General features: G+C 37.3%; 1 protein-coding gene across 1 annotated transcript; it reads left to right on the forward strand.

Moving 5' to 3' along the window:
• Positions 1 to 13,585: 13,585 nt before the first annotated feature.
• LOC149234502 (RING-H2 finger protein ATL32-like) lies at positions 13,586 to 16,301 on the forward strand. Its single transcript, XM_089461192.1, has one exon. It carries the CDS (start codon positions 13,644 to 13,646, stop codon positions 14,943 to 14,945), a length of 1,302 nt encoding a protein of 433 aa, XP_089317318.1. The 5' UTR covers positions 13,586 to 13,643; the 3' UTR covers positions 14,946 to 16,301.
• Positions 16,302 to 20,642: the final 4,341 nt, after the last annotated feature.

Below are 20,642 nucleotides of genomic sequence, written 5' to 3' on the forward strand. Positions count from 1 at the left end.
TTGCACGTCAGATCATCATAATTGCTGCGTGATGGTATGTTGGTTGGGTTATGGTATAATTGCACCCCCTTACGGTCACCGCTCCCTGCCTGCTCCATATCTTGCCAAGTGTCCCCCTTCCTGATCGTATTTCGGCGGCTCATACCATCACAGATCATGAAAACTGCAAAAATCTTTGTCACCTGCTTCTGTCATAGTTGCCCTTATCTCGCTTGTCCTTCGAGCCCTGCTGGGATTTAATGGAGCCTGCCGAGTCAGCATGTCTAATCAATTATGACGCTGAATTATTCGACCCTTCAGTCGGACTCCCCTGCCATCACCAGATCTAACCTGGAGAGCTGCATGCATTTTCCTCTTAACTCTGGGTTGTCAATATCCTGCCAATAGCTGTCCCACATTGTGTTAGGGTGTTCAATCCCATGATTCGCCAGGTGGTCAGCAACCGAATTAGCATTTCGCCTTACCGCCTAAAAGATGAGGCCTTTCATTTCTCCTAACAGTTTGGCAATATTGTCTGTAACCTTGGCCAGTCGCCAATGTCTGGTAACCTTACTTGCTGGCGTTCCCCTGTAGATTTTCCTGGCCGCTGTTATGGCCACCTCTGAATCGCCTTCAACCACTGCATTGCCTGTTTGGTTCATTCTGAGAATCCTTAGTCCTCTTTCCATGGCTGCAAATTCCATTTCGTTATTGGTTCCTTCCCCTAGGGCTTTACTGTAAATGTGAATAATTTCCCCTTTATGATTCCGTATGATTCCTCCAATGCCTGCCAAGCCAGGATTGCCTCTCGAGGCACCGTCAAAGTTTAGCTTTAGGAACCCTTCAGGCGGACGACTCCAGCCGCTTGGCACAGTGCTTGGTTTTTGCTGGCATTCTGTGGTTCCCATGTTTCGTCCATTGTCCAAATTGAAGGCGTTCAGAATTCGCTGGTCCTTGGCCGAAGCTTGGTTATCAGGATCGGCTCTGCACTTTACCAAGATTAATTGTCGAATATTTTGGGTTAAGGTAACTTGCGAGTGCTCTATATTTCTGTGCTCATTCTGAAAAATTCTTCTATTTCTTTCTTTCCATATGGTCCAAGTTATGAAGCCTGGCAAGACTTTCCATATACTGTTGATTCTTAAATTGTTTGAATACTCGCTTGGCCAATTCATAATAGTGTTTTGAATGGAGTCCCTATCCCTGTTAGTTTGTTGCATTATAGTTTCCATCCATCTCCAAAGGTGATCAGCCCATTCACAGGTGTTGAATAGATGGTTCATAGTTTCTTCAGCTAGATTGCACAGAGGGCATTTAGAAGGGCCCTTAAATCCTTTTTTGCGTAGATTCTCCCAGGTAAGAGTTTTTCTCCGCATTAGGAGCCAGAGAAAGGTTTTTATTTTAGGCCAAAACATGGGATCCCAGACCTTGTTGCTCCATTGCATTACCTCCACCTGCTCTGAATGCTCTAGCTGCTCTCTGGCCTCTTTGAGTGTGAAATTACCACTCCCTTTCATGCCCCATCTTAGCATGTCGCTTTCTGTGGCCTTTCTGATTTTTCTTTTGTTTAGATGGCTTAGCAGATCACTTATATTATTGTTTTCCTCAATTGAGTTTTCTGTATCATGGATTAACCATTCTCTCCATTCCTGGTCGCTGCTGCTGTGGCTCCAATAATGGTGGACAGTATACCTTCCCCTGTTCTGGCATTCTCTTTTAAAATCTTCGAGCTCTAGTTTTTCCAGCCTTGGGAGTTGCTGCCAAGCATCTTCCCAAAAAAGGGCGGTTTCCCCATTGCGGATTTCCCAGAAACTATGATCCTGAACTAAGTTACGATTCCTTCTTGCTAAATTCCATATTGGAGAACCCTCAGGCACTTCCTGTAACCTTATTAAGTCCTGTTCGTTGCAGTCGGGAGTGTATTTCTCCTTCCAGTGTCTGGCCCATGGCAGATTGGGTTCCTTCAACCAACGCCACCACAGCTTGGCTCCGCATGTCATGTTGATGGTGTAGGGATCCACTAGATTTAAGCCCCCTGCTGCTTTCGATTTGCATAGTTTGTTCCAGGCCACAAGTGCCCATTTATTTTTCTCAGCATTGCCACTCCACAGAAATGATCTTTGTATAGCTCTAATTTTCTGGAAGACTCCACTAGGAGCCGGCATGATGGAAAGTAGATACTGCGGAATGGCTTGCAGTATTGCTTTAGTGAGGACCAATCTTCCAGCAAAATTAAGAGCCCTATGAGTCCAATGTTTACATATTTTCTCCATTTTCGCCAAGATTTTTTCCCAATGAATTTTTTGCCAAGGTTTAGTCGTAAGCGGGGCTCCCAGATACTTAGAGGGCAGACTACCCCTTCGAAAGCCTAGAATATTAGATAGATGCTTCTGAATGGCTAGATGAGTATTAAAGAAGAAAATAGTAGATTTAGCATGATTAATCTCCATACCTGAAGCTTTGCTGAAGAGGTTTAGAATGTTCTTGAAAGCCCTGGCTTCTTTCACAGTTGGAGTGCCATGCAACATTGTGTCATCTACAAACTGCTGGTGCGTTGTTGCAGGTATGGAGTGAAGTGGATGTAATCCTTTGATTTTTCCTTCATCTCTTGCTTTGTGAATGAGTCTGCTGAGCCCTTCCATAAGGATCACAAAAAGGAATGGGGAGAGAGGGTCTCCTTGTCTGATGCCTCGGGAGGGGGAGAAAGGTTCCGAGGGGGAGCCATTGACCAAGATAGAAAATTTGGTGGATTTAATCAGAGCTAGGATCCATTTGGTCCATTGTTTGTCAAAGCCAAAAGCATTCAGAATGGCTTCCAGATAATTCCTGTTGACCTTGTCGAAAGCTTTGGAGAGATCTAGCTGTAATAGCATACCTGCTAATTTCCTTGTCTGAAGGGTATGAACCATCTCCTGAGCTAAAAGGATGTTGTCCAAAATTTGTCTGCCCTCCACATAGCTTGACTGCTCTTTCGAAATTAAGTCAGGAAGAATTGGCTTAAGTCTGTTGGCTATAACTTTAGATATGATTTTATATATCACATTACATAAAGCTATAGGTATAAATTTTTCTGGAGAGTTGGCCACTTCTTCCTTAGGAATTAGAGCTAGGAAGGTGGAGTTCAACAATTTGAGAATGGAACAGGAGCGTTTGGAATCTTATACAACTTCCCAAACCTCTGTTTTAATAGTAGGCCAGCAAGCTTTGTAGAAATTTATTGTAAAACCGTCAGGCCCAGGTGCCTTATCATTCGACATACTCTTGACAGCTTCTTCCACTTCCTCCATCGAGACAGCTCTTAACAGAGCTGAGTTTTGCTCATTAGTTATGATGTGGGGTATAGCTTGGGTTAGTTCCTCTATGGCCTCTGTTCTTTCTTCCTGCGTTTCCTGAGCTATATGATTAAAGTGCCTAGTAAGCAAAGTTGATATTTCCTTGTGATTTTGAAGAGTTTCCCCTGCTTCATTATTGAGCCGAAGAATTTTATTTGCACCCCTGTAGTCCAGCGTGGATCTATGGAAAAACTTGGTGTTCTGTTCTCCTTCCTTTAGCCACTGGATCCTTGAATTTTGTCTCCAAAGTGTTTCTTCCTATTGACAACGGAGTTGCCATTGTTGCATCAATACTTTCTCCTGTTCCCTTAAGTCTTCACTGCTGTTCCCCGAAGCCCATTCCTTATGAATTTGATTTAAATTGCCCTCTATGATGGTTTTTTCCTGGAAGATGTTCCCAAATTCAGTTGCATTCCATTCTTTAATTATGTTTTTGATGTGTTTTAATTTGCTTTGGATCTTAAACATTCTAGTTCCTCTTATGTCCAATGGTTCACACCACCATTTCTCCAGCAAATGAACAAAATTGGGGTGAGTCAACCAGAACTTTTCGAATCTAAAGGGCTTGTTTCTAGGGGTCCCTAGGAAGGCTGCCTCCAAAGAGATTGGCCAGTGATTTGATCCTCCATTGGGAAGAATGTCAGAATCCACTGTTATTCCTTCAAGTAAAATGCTTTTAGAGATAAGAAATCTGTCCAAACGAGAGATAATCAGCTTCTCTCCTCCTCTCCTATTGTTCCAAGTGAAGGATCCATTTTTGGGTAGGATGTCTACTAGTTTGGCAGAATCAATGAATTCAGCAAAGAGTTCTGCATCCTTATTGAGCCTTCTGATTCCTCCTTTCTTCTCCAGGAGAGAGGTTATCATATTAAAATCTCCGCCCATGATTATCTTCGAAGTGGGATGTCTAAGCTTTAAACTCATGAGAGAACTAAGAAAAGAAAATTTATCTTCTAACCTTTGCGGTCCATAAACATTTATGCATAAGTAAGTTTTAGAATTACCTATCATTTGAACTTCCGTGGCTACAAACGATCTTGTAGCTTCCATTGAGAGGATACCTACCACTCTGGTGTCCCAAAGAGTAACTATGCCTCCTTCCCATCCCTGACTGGCTACATCTATAAATTCTATAGGTTTACCCAACCTTTTGCTGATGTTCACCATTTGATTAATGGCACATTTGGTTTCCTGTATGAACATAATATCCGGCTTTTCTTTTTGGAACTTTCTCTTAAGAAGTTTTTGTTTCGCTTGGCTATTGAGCCCTCTTGCATTCCATGAAATGATTTTCATTTATAACTAGATATATTATTGGTAAGACGGGAAGGCATTTAGAGCCTTCATTTTGCCTGAATTTAACATTAAAATCCCCAAATCTTGCAATACCTCCGCATTTGTTCTTCGGCCTCTTTTCTTTCTTTGCTTCAGACCTGTTGGATTAAGAGAAATGCTCTTTGAATGATTTCCTGTGCCTTTTGCTATACCTAATCTCCTGTTTTGCCTGTCTAATTCTGCCTTTTGTCTTGCGATGAATAGATCACTGATCTTCCTTATTTCTTCTTCCGGAATATTTTCTAGTCCTTGAGTTCTCCAATTTTCTTCCATGTCTGGTAGGTTCACCCCTTCCTTCTCTAGAACTTCATTGAGCTCCATCTCCTCACTACCACCATTGCTGGTTAGCATATCAGTATCTTCATCGCGTTCGTCTTCTAGCTCTTGCATTTGGACTTCTGTTCTGATTAGATTTTCCTCCCCGTCCTTTGTTTTATGGTCTTGCTTGTCTTTTGGCTCTTCATTAAGTTTCTTTTCCCTGTTTGTTCCTTTTGAATCTGTATCGGTTTCCAGAATTCTAAAGGTGTTGTTGGTAATGCCTGGTTCTACCACTGCTCTGTTCATTCTTTTCCTGTTAGCTCTTTGTCTTGCTTTTGGCTTTGTGAAGGCTTCTTTGCTCTTTGCTGCTTGCTCTGGTTTGTGTTCTTCCCCTGTTCTGTTTAAAGGGCATTTTTTGACAAGGTGTCCATGTTCACAACACCTTCTACATAGGAAGGGGATTTGCTCATAATCGATGGCTTGAAAATAGTCCTCATCTCTAAACTCCAGCCATAAGCCTTCATGCAGAGCTCCTGAGACATCCATCTCCACACAGATTCTTGCACAGGAAGTGTATCTTCGTTGCATCGTTGCTTCTGAAGCTTTGATGAAGGTTCCTAGACGGTCTCCTATTTGCTTAAGCGTCGCTAATCCCCAATAGTCTATTGGAAGGGAGAATAAACAGATCCACACAGGAACCTGTGTAAAGGTTTCTTTTTCTGGCACAAAGTTGGCTTTCTAGGGTCTCATATAGAGTCCTGCTGATGCAAAGAAGCAAGGACCTCCATCAAAAACCCTGTCCTTGTCCTCTAAGTTCGTAAAAACAACATTAAAAAACCTTTTGCCCCTAGGTGTAGTTTAACATCACCTTTAGGTTTCCAATGTTGCTTGATCCATTGATAGAGCGCTCGTTCCATTGGCCACAGTCCCATGAACTTGCATATTATTGCATGTTTCGACATATGTTCTCTATAGGCTTGAATATCCGGATCTGAGAAAACCACTCTGAGGGTTTCTATTTTTTTTGGTTTGCATGCTCCTTGCGTTGCTTTGTTGGAACTGGGGTTTAGAGCTGTTTCTTTCTCCTCTTCATCTCGAGATTGCTTCTCTGCCTCATGTTCCCCTTCTTCCTCTGTTTGGATATTTATTGGTGCTGTGTCTCTTTGGTCTGCATCTGCCCTTTTGTCGCTATTCTCCTTTCCATTACTTACTTTTTCTTTCATTTTTGGGTTGCTTCTTGTCTCTTTTTGCAACTTCTGTTTCCTTTCTTTGCTGGTTCCGCTATTTTCCTTACGCTCTCCATAGCCAGTGATTTTAAATCCTTCCTGCGCTTTCTGTTTCTGCATTATAACTTGCTTGAAGGATGGGGTCCCAGTGGACCCCCCGTTTACCATTTGTCGGGTCAGTCCTCGACCTCTGTTGAGTAGATCCTCTATCCTGTCTCTATGTGCTTCCAGAACTGGTTCTGAGCCTGCAGGTTTGAAGCGCTAAACCCTAGACCTCGAAACTCACTGAAGATGTACCTACTGGGAGTAACGTTTTACTTATGCTTGAAATATTATGGTTACTCATATAAATCATTAGTATTAAATTTATTTTAATGTAATATGTATATCATGATTTTTTAATTTTAATTTTATTAATAAAATTAAAATTATAATATAATTAATTGAATTGAATTGATTTATTACTTTGATTTATTATTACTTTTATATTTTATTTAATTAAATCAATATTATTTTAATGTGATATGTATATGATGATTTTTTAATTTTAATTTTATTAATAAAAATAAAATTATAATATAATTAATTGAATTGAATTGATTTATTATTACTTTTATATTTTATTTAATTAAATCAATATTTACATCTATGGCCACGCCACGAATTATCTACCTTTTTAGGCATTGTCTACCTTTTTCATCTCCATTTGACATTTGTCCATTTTTTTGTTTTGACATGGGTAAATTTTAACTTAAGGAAAAAGAGGAATTACACATCTTATTGTAAAATGAACCATTTTGCTAAATAAAATTTGCTTATATATAAATGAACATCATAAATAATAATGAATAACTTATCATGGATGAACTTATTAGAATTTGAATAATCTCAAATCCCTAGGAAGTTGGTGGGTGGGGAGTTGCACGAATATAATTTTTTAAATTTATTAAAAGTAATGGACCATTTTGCTAAATAAAATGTGGTTATATATAAATGGATGTTATAAATAATTATGAGGAACCTATCATGGAATACTTTATTAGAATTATAATATTTTCATTGGTGGCAGGGAGCCCAATGGCACGAACCTAATTTTTTAAATTTATTGAAAGTCCACGCAACCTAACAAACTCTGTAATACATTACAACCGTTGATAAAAATTTCACCATGACACTGATGAAGGCATAAGTTTACATACATAAATAAGTGCATATGTATATATGCTTATGCAGAAAGAAGAATAATACATATATACAATTGCATATATGAGCTAAATAACAGATAAGATCTAAACACTAATTAGCATACAAAGATACACACATCCACCTAAAAGTGAAAATACATATATACATTTGCATATATAACCTAAATAACACATAATATAACACTAATTAGCATACAAAGATGCATAGGACCACCTAAAAGTGAAACAAAAACAAAAAAACATAAGAAGAAATCAAACCCAAATTCATAAATGCAATAGTTGGATATTTCTTTAACGAGTTATGAATTCTTATCAATAATTATTAGGTGGATGGTAAGGATTTAACCTCCATGAAATATTCTAGACATTTCATAGTAGTATATACAAATCAATGATTGAGATTTATCTTCAAAGTAGTTATGTTTTTTTTATCATTTTAACTAAATTAATTAATTAAAAAAATGTTATATGAACAAGTGTCATATTAAATGAGTTATGGTTTTTGGGCATGTAGTATTGATAAACCATAGTAATGGCCCATGATATTATAACAAAACCTATTTACAAATTAAGAATCTCCACGATAAAGTAGGGATAAATATATTTAATTAATTTTTAATATCTAAATTAAAATTAAGTTTGTTATTTATTTATTTTTAATGTTTTTGAAAAAGAATAATAATAATAATAATAATAATAATAATAATTTAATTTTAAGATTATGGCTAAACTAGATATTAAATTGATATATGATATTTTTTCATTTAAAGTTTATAAAGATATATATATTTTAATCCTCTTTGAATTTGAACCTATAACATTTTACCAAAAAACACATACTCTTAACCGTTGTTATATATATATATATATATATATATATATATATATATATATATATATATAGATATTAAATTTCTCTCCTTTATATATAAACTTTGTTAATATGAAATTGAGATTTATAGTTTCTCCATTCCACATACACAACAAATATAAGTAAAATAAACAATTCAATAATGTGAAAATTTTCCAAACTATAAATACATATCATATACTTAGTAGTTATTCCTTCAAATCAAGAGTGAGGAGTGTTTACTTATTGTTTCAAATTAAAAATGGGGAAATGTTTACTCACTCATCATTCAAGTGATGGAAAAATTAACATATCAATTAAATAACTCACTTTCAATTAAACTATATATTTCCATTTTATAAAATATATTATAATTATTTTATTTTTTAAATATAATTACTTTTAAAGTTATTTATAAAAGGTTTCCAATTAATCAAATACACTTTTAATTAGCATTCTTTTAAAAAATTTCATATTTAAATCTTTATATTAATAAAAACTTGATAACCTTACTTTTTACAATTATATTACATATTTAAATTACTAAGAAATAAGGAATAAATATGCATCACGATAATATGACATTGAAAATAAAATATAAATAAGTAGGCAACATATCAATTACCTAAGTTATAAAAACTTTTACAAACCCAACAACTACAAGGTCAAAGATTGGTTGTGGTTGGTCAACATATTTTATAATAAGGTAACTGTGTGGGAACATAGATGCTTGTCCCTCGAAGGCCGAGTAACACTCACACAATCTATATTGATCTAGTTGGCGGTTTATTGGGTGCATCCATATTTTCTTCCCGTCTCCATCATTATGAAATTAAACAAGATTATGACAAACTTCATTTTGCCTGGCTTCGAGGCAAGGAAGAAATATCACCTCACCAGATTGAACTCCATCTCCAAGCCCAAATGCCTGGGGGGTTGGGTCATGCTAGACATAAAGCGATTTGGATGGGCATCACTGACTAAAACTATATGGAGAGGATTATTCAGTAAGGGCATATGGGTTGATATTATCCGAACAAAATACCTCCTAGGTAAAAATGTCACACATTGGATGCAGGATGGACTGGTGGGTAGATAGACCGGATCCACTATATGGATCAGTCTGAATAAAGTTAAGGATTGGTTCCTACAACGAACTTGTTGGTCATTTGGATCGAGGAGTGAGATTCTCATTGGGAGAGACTGCATCCTAGGATTTCCCACTGATTGTCAATTCTTTGATAGACTCATCCACTTTTTAAACAACTTGGGCTTGTTCTTTTGGATATAGGCCATTAGAACCCGAGCTGGAACCATACTGATTTGGAAGGAGGCTGGGGAAATTGGTCTACGGGGAGAAGTAGCTACAAAATGGGAACAAATTTGAATGACTATGGGGTGGGATGGGGTTATCGGGTCTCAGCTACCTACAAGTACATTGATAGCTGCTACCTTAACACAAATGAGGTATGTTGGTTTTTTAAATTTTGGAAGATCAAGATCCTTATCAAAATCATTCTATTTGTTTGGCTTGTTTGGAGGAACAAGAATTTAACCTGGGACAATCTGAAGAAGAGGAACTGGCAGGGCCGAGGCATATGTGCTTTCTGCAGGAAAGAGGAGGAAAACAACCTACACTTAATATTAATATGCCCAGTTTCAATTCAGATTTGGCAGGAGCTCTTTGCCAATCTCTCAGTCAACATGATTCGATTGAGTCTTGTTTATTTTGGTGGAGTCAAAACCCACAGCCATGGTGGTCTATTCCCCTAGTGACCTTCTAGGAGATCTAGCGCAACATAAATCTTATTATATTTGAGGGGGAAACACTGGATTCATTCCACATTGTGAACAAGATACTTGGATGGGTTACACCATTATTGTCTTCTCTATATAGGCCCAAACATACCCCATATTATGGTGCCAACCCACAAATCTCATATCTCGCTGGTTTTTTTCATGGAGCTAAACAAAGAGGCAAACGTGGATGTGGAATTTGGATATGTATGGCGATGGACCAATAGTAAATAATACATTGGGGGCGTGTAGAGGGTCCAACATGAAGGTTGAAGCTATGGCACTTTGGGGCCTTCTTTGATTTGCGAATTTCCTGAATATCCCAACTATTCATATATATGGGGATTCACAATCCATCATCAATCATGTGCAGGGAAATGTAAACTTTTGACATCTACATTTACAAGACTGGCTCAAGAACATCGAATATCTCATGAGGAGATTCCAAAGTATAGCCATCCAATACATTGGTAGGGAACACAACACTATTGTAGATAAAATGTCTAAACTTAATATTACCGAATAGCAGGATGGGATGCACGTGGGATGCACATTGAGCTGGTGATGGGGGGATTTACATTGGATGTTGGTCTTCTTCCACTACTCTGAAGCTGTTATTATGATGATTATCCTCTGTTTTTGTTATTACTGTTTCCTATACTGTTTTGGGATTATCTTTGTATCTTGCTTTATATGTTAATTTCTGAAATTATCTCAGAAATATTCTATTGGGAATGTTGACACTGGAACATAAAAATACCTATTTATTTGTACAAGTTGGATGGGGCATGGTCATGGATGAATTATATGTTGATCATTTTGGTGGATGCACAAAAAATATTCTCCCAATGTGGTTTATGTACTAGTGATTTTGTTAATACAAATTCCAATGTTTTTTTCACACTAAAAAACACTTTTACAAGAAAAGAGTTCTTATTTTATTAAAATATAATGAATTATCTTAATCTTGGAACTAGGAAAGCTGCAAGGGTTTTACATAGGTTGAATATCATAAATAAAAGCTAAATATATTCATTTTTAGGATGTGGTTATAGAGCTTCATGTTTAAAATCCATGATACCTATGATGTAGTGGGGAACAAACACCTTAAATTAAATTTGATTTAAACAAACCATTTTCGTCATTTTACACTATTCTTGATGCTAGCATATTAATAAATATGATAAGATTTACATTAAATTATGTATTTTTAAATATTTCCTTTCGTTGTTTAAGGAATATTTTTAGGTAGAATGATATAAAATGTTTAATTGAGAAATTAAATGGGCTTAAGTTTGATTTTTTTCAACCAATGTATAGTTAGATCATAACCTAACCAATTTTTTTATATAATAGAAAATATCTAAATTCCAATTTTTTTTATATAATAGAAAATATCTAAATTTTTGGTCAAGTTTGTATAAAGGCTCCAGGGATTATTAAATACATCCCACACAAAATTGCTTTAACTAACTATGATAAAGTTCCACCCTATTCAAATTAATATGTTATTGGGTAATTTTTTAGCAATGACCATCCTTGACATAAAGGCTTCTTAACTAGGATTAATTTACATGGTCACTCGTTATTATGGGACCCCCACTAGTTGTGCAAAGGCATCTGAAAAGATGAAAAGAAAGAAAGAAAATTCTAACGTCCACAAGGCTAAAGATAGCCCATGGGACCTCTTTTAGAGTCCAAAACTTGAAAAAAAACATGCACCTCAAGAGATTTAATCCTCTTCAAAATGGATCTATGTTGGTTCTATATATGCATATATCATGTGTAACTTTTGATTTTCAAAATTGTATTTTTGAATGCGTAAATGGATACAATGCCTTGAAAGTTTACTTGGATTGTATAAACTACACCAAATAAATTTGAAATTACAATAAATCTTTGCTAAACAAAATTTAAATTTAATGGCTCCAAATTAATTTAATTTTTTTAAAAGGAGATAGCTAAAATTCTAAAACAAACCCCTTCTTTATGTTTATTGCGAAATATCATGGAATCAAAAGGTCACTCTCAAAGATGCTCTTTATTTAATCTCATTATCAACACACACTGATTTTAGTCCCAAGAGGACCTATGGTAATGTTTTTCCTCATTAACTTGCATGTTATTTAGCCAGGTGATTCGAGCACGAGCAACATCTGTCAGACAAACATGGAACAAGTGTGAGACTATTACAAGCTTGAACATATTTCCTCCCCTCCCTCCTCCACCTTTAAGTTGTTATCATGCCTTTGGTGCAACGTTTTTGCAGTAACATCATATGCATGTTCAATTCCTTCCATGCATTTTTTACACTTTTAGAAACAATTGCTAATACGTATTAATATTATTTTTTTTGATCTAATACCATGTTTTCTCGTATTGTTTTTTTCCATGGTGAATTATAGAATATCTTTCAACTTAAATATTAATTTCTTTAATTATATTTAAATAAAACAATTTTTTTCTAATAATAAACTATACAATATCTTTCCACCTAAATATTAATTTCTTTTATTATAATTAAATAAAACAATTTTTTAAACCATTAAAATTTAATATAAAAACCTAAAAATAAAATGAAATTTATTATCATCATTAAAACCATTTTTAATAAATTCATAAATTTTTTCCTAAATATTTTTATTAATATAATAAAGAAATCCCTATATTCCATTGGGAATGAAATGCTAAAACAACCCATATAATAAAAATAAAATGAAATTTATTACCATCATTAAAACCATTTTTAATAGATTCATAAAATTTTTCCTAAATATTTTTATCAATATAATAAAGAGATCCTTATGTTCCATTGGGAATGAAATGCTAAGACAACCCAACATATTACGCTTTCTTTTTTTTTTTTTTTCAAAAGGTGGAAAAACATATTACGCTTTCTACTTGGACATCAGCCACTACATTAGTTTATATATATATATATATATATAAAAGAGAATGAAATCTATTAGGCATATTCTTCATATTTTTTATTATCATTAAAATTATTTTTAATATAATTTTATTTGAATTAATTTTATTTGAATTAATTTTAGCTTTAAAAGTTAAAATAATTTAAAATTTTTATCAATAATCCCATCATATATAAATATCGAATTTTATTTCTAATCACAATATAATCTTACACTAAAACTTCACTCTCTTTTTTCTTTTTTTTTAATAATCATTTTCAAATTTTAATTAAAATATGTAATTCTATTCCATTAATGAAAATTTTAACGATACAATTCATTTTAAAACCATTTATATACATTTTTGTAAAAAAAAAAAAAAAAAAAAAACTAAGCAAAAAAAACTTTACCCATTAAATTGGCATCGTTATTAACTTCACCACACCTGGTCTAATAAATACCCCTGGCCTACAGATGTAGGGTAGCTCTTGAATGACACTGTAGGGTACCCTTGAATGACATTGCTGGTAGGGCTTTTGATCGGTTCAAAATTAAGGTGAAAGCTACCGGCTTATCTACAATTATGGCTTACTAGATGCATAGAATACTTCGGCGCCACGCCATTCTGGAATCAATGACTTAATACATGTGCTTTTTAAATTTATATAATGCAAGATGCTATGACCCATTTCTCTGCACGGAGATCGTCGGAATTTCAATTTGATCAGTCGTGTGAATTGATCGGGTTAAGAATGAAGAGCAGACGATTAGCTCTGGTTAACCCTTCGAAGAACGCAGCTGCTAATGGCGGAGGGTTTAATTTGGTGGTCGTGCGAAACTCTGAGAATCTTAGTCTTGCTGCCCCATTTTCTGCCCTGAGATTGGCCGATAACAGCAATAGTCCCCCCGATGTCAACAACGATCTCTACGGCGGCTTCAACGGTAGTTTCAGCCCATCCTCCGCCATTATCGTCTTCGCGCTGGTCGGCTTGTTTTTTTTCGTGGGCTCTTTCTTTATCTGCTTCTGCAAACGCGCCCGAGGAGACGAAAACCTGAGACGAGGGACGAGAGGGACCAATGCACAGGCCCGGAGGCAGAACAGGGACAACCATGGTCTCGACAGGACCGTCATCGAAAGCTTTCCGGTGTTCAGCTACGATCTTGTGAAGGGCCTCAAGACGCAGACCAAAGAAATCGTCGAGTGCGCGGTGTGCCTCAGCGAATTCGGAGACGACGAGCAACTCCGCTTGCTGCCCAAGTGCAGCCACGCTTTCCATCCGGACTGCATTGATATGTGGCTCTTCTCCCACACAACGTGTCCTGTGTGCCGAACCGATCTGGTGCCCACGGACGACGCGAACTCCACGGGCACCGGCTACGGAATCATCGAGCCGCCCGAGATCACGCCATCGGAGGAGGTAACGGTTGTGGTGGATGGAGCGTGGAACGGGAGCGTTCGGCTGGACCACGATGTCGACACCCCCGTGGCACCAGAGAGCGCCGATTCCCAAGAATCGCTATCCGTGCTGGGCCTGGATCAGGGCAACAAATTCCGTCGCTCGTTCTCGACGGGGCATTCTCTGGTGAGGCTGCGCAAGGAGTCCGATCAGTTGGCCACGGAATGGTATATTTGCACAGCAGAAGGGCGAAAACCAGGTCTGCAAAGGAATTGTAGCTTCACTGCGCTCTCTCAGGGCCCGTCCATCTCTGAAACCCGCCCTCGCCTCTCAAAGCAGGCTTCAATGAGCGGCGCTGCCTCGTGCAGCGGAGAGACGAGTGGATCAGGGCGTCGTTGGTATGAGCGTGGTTTGAGATCAGAGCGATTTACCATATCATCCATGTATCCCTCGTCGTTTCTAAGGTCGTATTCGGAGCAAAGGATGCCGGGTTATCCCAGGAATCAAGAATCATCTACCGGTTCTCAGGAGGAGCGCAAGGTATATTTGCAATCTCTGAAGCAAACATTGAAGAGGTTCACTGGCAGAAACAGACAATGGGCAGATAATTCGCAGAGCGGGCGGGGTTCTTCCAGGATGGCTGTAGATAACTCATAGAGCGGACGGGGATCTTCCATGAGGGTTGCGGAGGAGAGCTGGGGTCCTATTACTGCATAACAAGTTACTGGGCAGCCGGGCTCGATACAGCCAGAGTGCTTAATTGGGTGCTAACAATTGCTTTGCATTGCGACCCTTCTGATGAAAAAAGGTTGGACAGTAAAGCTAAAGCTACCACCAGAGCTTAGGATGTGTTGAAATATTTCAGTAAGATATCTGCAAGCAAGAATTGTTAACTGGATTATACTAAATCTAATGTTACAAGACTTGGGTTGAGAGCAATGATGAGATTTTGAGACAAGGAGGTGAAGGAGCAGTAATGGACGATTCCCAATTCAGCGTGCCGAGAAAGAAGGAAAACGTTGCTACCGAAAGGAACTGCCCACGTTGCCAATTCGTAATGATTATTAACTCAATGGGCAGCTTGTAGTGCTCAAAATTCAAATCCATCTGATTTAGTAATTAATTACTCTTGCAAATGAATAGATCAGGAATGTTTATTGGCATATAACCAGTATTAACTTCTGTCTTTAATGTCACAATGTGTGCATAACTGCTCTTTTGCTATTATAAGTTTGCAACATACTCTGCTTCCAACTTCATCATCTGTGTGCTCTTATCAACCAAATCTTGCTGGATATTCTCATCCTGAAGAATGTGAGGTTCTTGTTCTCCCACTTTGTCTGTGAGTATCTGTGAGTGGTTTGATGCTTGGCTACAAGGGTTCCTTTCGGTGTGAGACATGTTTTAATTGCACATTATGAGCTTCCAATTCATCACATTTCTCCAGTAAAATGATTATCCACGCTAGACAGGGTTATAAGCAGATTATCCAAAATTCCAACAGAGTAGGAGGGAATGAAGCATCGGCTGGCTGGAAGTGCCCAAAACTGGCATTGTTCATTGCTTTATAGATCGTATTGTGTGTTGAATCATAGGAGGAATGATACCTCTCTACCCTATATCTACCCAATGATAGGGGCTAAGGTAATGCTTAATGGAACTTCACATACTCTAACCATTGATACAGGGGCTGAGGTAATGCTTAATGGAACTTCACATAATCTAACCATTGATACAGGGGCTGAGGTAAAGCTTGCATGGAACTTCATATTGTAACACGTTTAAGAATGGGAAGAGGAAGCTGCGTTATTGTCCAAAAGAGAATAGGGTTGGCCTGGCCGATGGAATGTTCGTAGCCAAAGGGTATCATGGTAGTAGGTTAGTGTTGGAGACGCGTCGATTCGCTGAGTTTGACCCAAAAATAGGGAGGCCAAGGTTAGTGCTGGAGACGCGTCGATTGATGAGTTTGACCCAAAAACTAGGGAGAGCAATGTGCGGTTACCATGCGTTGTCGTAAAGGTGTTGTTGGTCATTTTATATAGATTCTAGAATCTTCTAAGAAATTTGCTAAATATATGTGATATGTTATGGCAGAATATCTTACGGGTTGACTATCTTGTGGTTCTCATGAAGATATTGTGGGTTATTATGGTTGGTTATAGGGGTTATTATGGTTGGTTCTTTTTATGTAGGTTTTAGTATTTTTTTTTTTTTTCTTTTAAAAGAAATTTTTAAAAGAAATTTGTTAATTAGTAATTCTTTTCAAAAGGTGCAAAAATAGGCTGATAGGATTTTTAAAAGGAAAAAATTATAAATTGATTTTTATAATTAAGCAAATAATATTTGATATATTAAATTTATGTTTTTAAGTGTGAGGTTTGTATTTGGAGAGATTTGATCCCATCAAAGCTTGTTAAATTAGGACTTAAGATGCTTGATATATTAGAACTAAAGATTGATCTTTATAAATATTGTGTGTATATTCAAAAAGAATATTTTTTGTTATTATTGTTTAATAAAAAATGTAATTAAATTTATTAAGTTATTTGTATTTTATAAATGATGATTTTTATTATTTTTATTGTTGAATTTTTTTTAGTTACGTGGTTGATCTTCAACCTTAAAAAGTGAATTCTAAAAAGTAAATTCTTACCAACTCTATTGCCACAGTGGTCCTTATTTGCATTTATGTCTTAAACTTACAAACAATCAGTGTATATATATATCTATATATAAACTAAATACATTTTTCTCTATTATATGAAGTTAAAATTTTCATCATAAAAGAAGAAGATGATGGTATTAATGAAATATGACACTAGAGGTAATCAACCATAAATCCCCACCCATGATAGGGATATCCCATTAACTCATATCAATAACCACCACAAACCATAGGTGGTTTATCCTATGAAGTTAATTTTTTCATCATAAAAGAAGAAGATGATGGACCCTACCCATTATTAGGGGTCTTCCATTAACATCATATCAATAACCACCGCAAGCCAATGGTGGTTTAAAATGCATGACAACAATACCTAAATATAAAGGAAAGGTTCATGTGTGAGTCAACTTGCTAATGCTACCTCCATGTCCAACATTGACATCTACTAATTGAAGATAGAAAGTTGATGCATGGTAGCATAACTAACAAGTGACTAAGAGTCATTATGTTGACTTCAAGAAATCTTTCAATGTTAAGATAGAAAGTTGATGCATGGTAGGCTAACTAACAAGTGATTAAGAGTCATTATGTTATCTTCAAGAAATTTTTTAATGTTTAGCTAAAACCCTCCTATCAACTTGTTGACAGGATGGAATATTCTGCCAACAGTCAAGGGGATCTCCCCGATGTAGGCTCCCAACTAGAACTAGCATCGTTTGTGGTAGGGATGACTTCCGGTATGTAGAACTGTCGTTCAATTTTGTAGAGTTTGCTTTGGACAAAGGTGAAATGTAAACCCAATTGAAAGCATGAACCATAAATAAATACAAGGAAATAATTAACAAATATCCTATGTCACATATACCATGAATAGCCAAACCATAAACGACATAAAACCTTATGTAAAGTTACTCTTAGCAGACTCTAAATAAGACTTATGTATTCTAAGATAAAATGATTAACAATTGTAAATCAGTTCACAACAATCAAACGTTTATAAACATGCATAACTTGTGCGGTCAGAAACAGATTATAAGAACACTAAAGAAATAGTTCACTAACATGAGTATAGAGTTAGCGAAACAAATACCATTCATATGAAGCAACAAAAAGTGTAGGGTATGAGATATCATGTGAGCAGATCACAAATCAAATAGCTTTCCGGAACAATCGATCCATCAAGTGAAGGAAAATGCTCATGGCATTAGCACATAAAACATTAGAAGAATCCAATAGTAGAAGCTTACAATCATCCCTTGCATATATTAAAAGGACATAAATTCTCTCAAGCAATGTATGTCTCCAAAAAATTCCTCAGCCATAAAGTCCCATACAAATGAGGCCTGAGGGTATATTTATGGGGCAAGAACGACTCTTGGTCTACCCTTGATTCTTGGACTACCTCATGACCTTTCTTATTCTCCACATGACTTTTGGTATTCTACATGACCTTTCATACTCACAAGGTGTTTTATGCTACTGTAGACAAAAATGTCACGAAATTACTATCAATCTAAATCACTAATTTGATAATGGCAAGTTCTGGAATATAAAGCTTGAGTTGTTCCGTCAAATATGTGTGCCACAGGTTATATTCTACTACAATGGGCATGATTTGTGGCCGATATTCATCATATTGGTGTAGGCACTCGAGGGCATCGGGAAAGAGAGTGCTCTGTTTGGCGTGCACTTGATAATTCAAGGTTACAAGCGTGGTGTAGATCCTCATTGGTTCTACCACATAATGCATGATGTTTTCTTTGGTAACTGGCATGTCCTTCGTGTGGGCTGCTTCTTTAAATGTCTCTCTGAATGCCTGTACTTCTGAGGTGATTTCCTCTTGCTTCCTGACCTGCCCAACTTCTCCTATTGCGGGAACCCCATGTAATTGAATTAATGGATTACTGATTCCAAGTTGGCCCCCCTGGATACTTAACGGACCATTTGTGTATCCTATCCAAAGCAGTCATAGCTTCTTTGAGCATGCTATCCTTTCTTTTGTGTGAGCTTGGATGACCACGATAAGGGCTACTGTGTGGTGTAGTTTAGACATTTCCTCGTAAACTATCGTCATGGCTTCCGCCAGAGTCTCTATTTCTGCCTCAATGGTTGCTTGGAACTTTGTTGTGCTTGAGTGTACTAAGCAGAGTGTTGCATCTTCTTCCTCCATCTTCTTCTTTTCCTGTTCTAACATGGTGGCCCTTTGTTCAGATGTGTAAAGCCTGTTATGCAAATCCACAATCTGTTTGCTCATGCTGGCCACATTATGTTCTGTGGTAGCCATGAAATCCGTCCCGACCGAGGCAATAATTTGAGGGTTTGCTGTAATATTAGGCACAATATCTTTGTCCGTGGTCACTGGTAGAGGCTCGGCTGGATTCTTGCTGCAAAACTTCTTCCTTTCCTGTACGATCTTGAGGTTTATCTCATCGAAAGTGAGTAGAGTGAGATATAGGAACTCCTTGTCTTGATCTTCTGAGATGCCTAGCTCTTGGAGTGGGAGATGTCCGCTAGTGAGGGTAGTAGTAGGGAGTATGTCTAATGGAGGAAGCTCGTTTTGTCTCGTGCCGAAGTCAGTTGTTTTTTTGGTCTCTCATTGTTCGCTTTCTTCGGATTCCTTTTCCTTATCCCTCCTAAGCTCTTCTTCCCATTTCCTTCTCTCTTCTTTTGCTACTACCCGTTGCCTCTCTAGTTCATCTTCCATGTTCTTCAGCTCTTGTTCCAACCTCCTGTTTTCTTCCTACCTTCTCTTCTCGGCTTCTTCTTCTTCACATTTTTTTCTGCTCCTCTTCTTCCTGCCTTTCACTCTCTTCTTCTTCCTGCTTTTTCCTCTCTGCCTCTTCTTGTTCTTGTTGTTTTTCTTTCAATTGTTTCTCCTCTTGTTCCTCCTGTCTTCTCCTTTTCTCGTTCTGGCTCTAGTTGTTGGAATCTAGAGGTTTTTTGTTCTCTAGCTCCCTTTGCCTTTGAGCTGTCGCTTTTTCCTTTGCCAAGTGGGCATTTCTTTTTTCTAGCATTATATCCTCATCCTCGTTATTGCTCATGGGGTCTTCCACATCCTTCCCTTTGCGCTGCTCAGCCTCCCCACCGCCGGTTGGTGCTCCGAGCTGCTTTTTGTTTATGGCAGAAGATATTTCTTTGAGGCTTATATCTTCCTAGGAATTATCTTGGGGTTCATCCTTTGCATCCTGTTCTTCACTTAGGATGAATTTTCTTGTAGCTTTATACCAGTTCCTCACCTTGTCTTCAATGTCCTTTTGGGTGTGAGAATATGACCAATTGAATTTTGCCTTCTTACAATGGGTAGATACTATCTTCTCCATATCATAAGTTCGGTGGTTAAGTGTTACGAAAAGGCTTCCTTTCAGCGCATCACCCTCTACCTCTACCTGTTTGAAATTTTCTACCACATACGCCCCAATGGTGAGGGGGAAGGCGGGCAAGGGTTTCTTCTTGCCTTTGTCCAATATCTTTGAAAACGCTTGCGTCATCTGGTAACAGTCCTCTCACAAGAGCGTCTTATCTATGGCAAACCTGGGTAGGGCATGCAGAGGCTTATGGGTACCGAACACCCTAATGAATGTCCCTTCTTCAATGGGGAACCAATGTGCTACCTTGATGAGTATCTTCATGGCCCTCTTAGACATGCATGGTGGTTCCTCACTAAAAATTAATTGGTATAATGGGCTGAT

This window comes from Pinus tabuliformis, chromosome 8 (genome assembly GCF_031772625.1).
Source record: "Pinus tabuliformis cultivar Carrire ecotype Pingquan chromosome 8, CPIR1, whole genome shotgun sequence".
Classification (NCBI taxonomy): Eukaryota; Viridiplantae; Streptophyta; class Pinopsida; order Pinales; family Pinaceae; genus Pinus; species Pinus tabuliformis.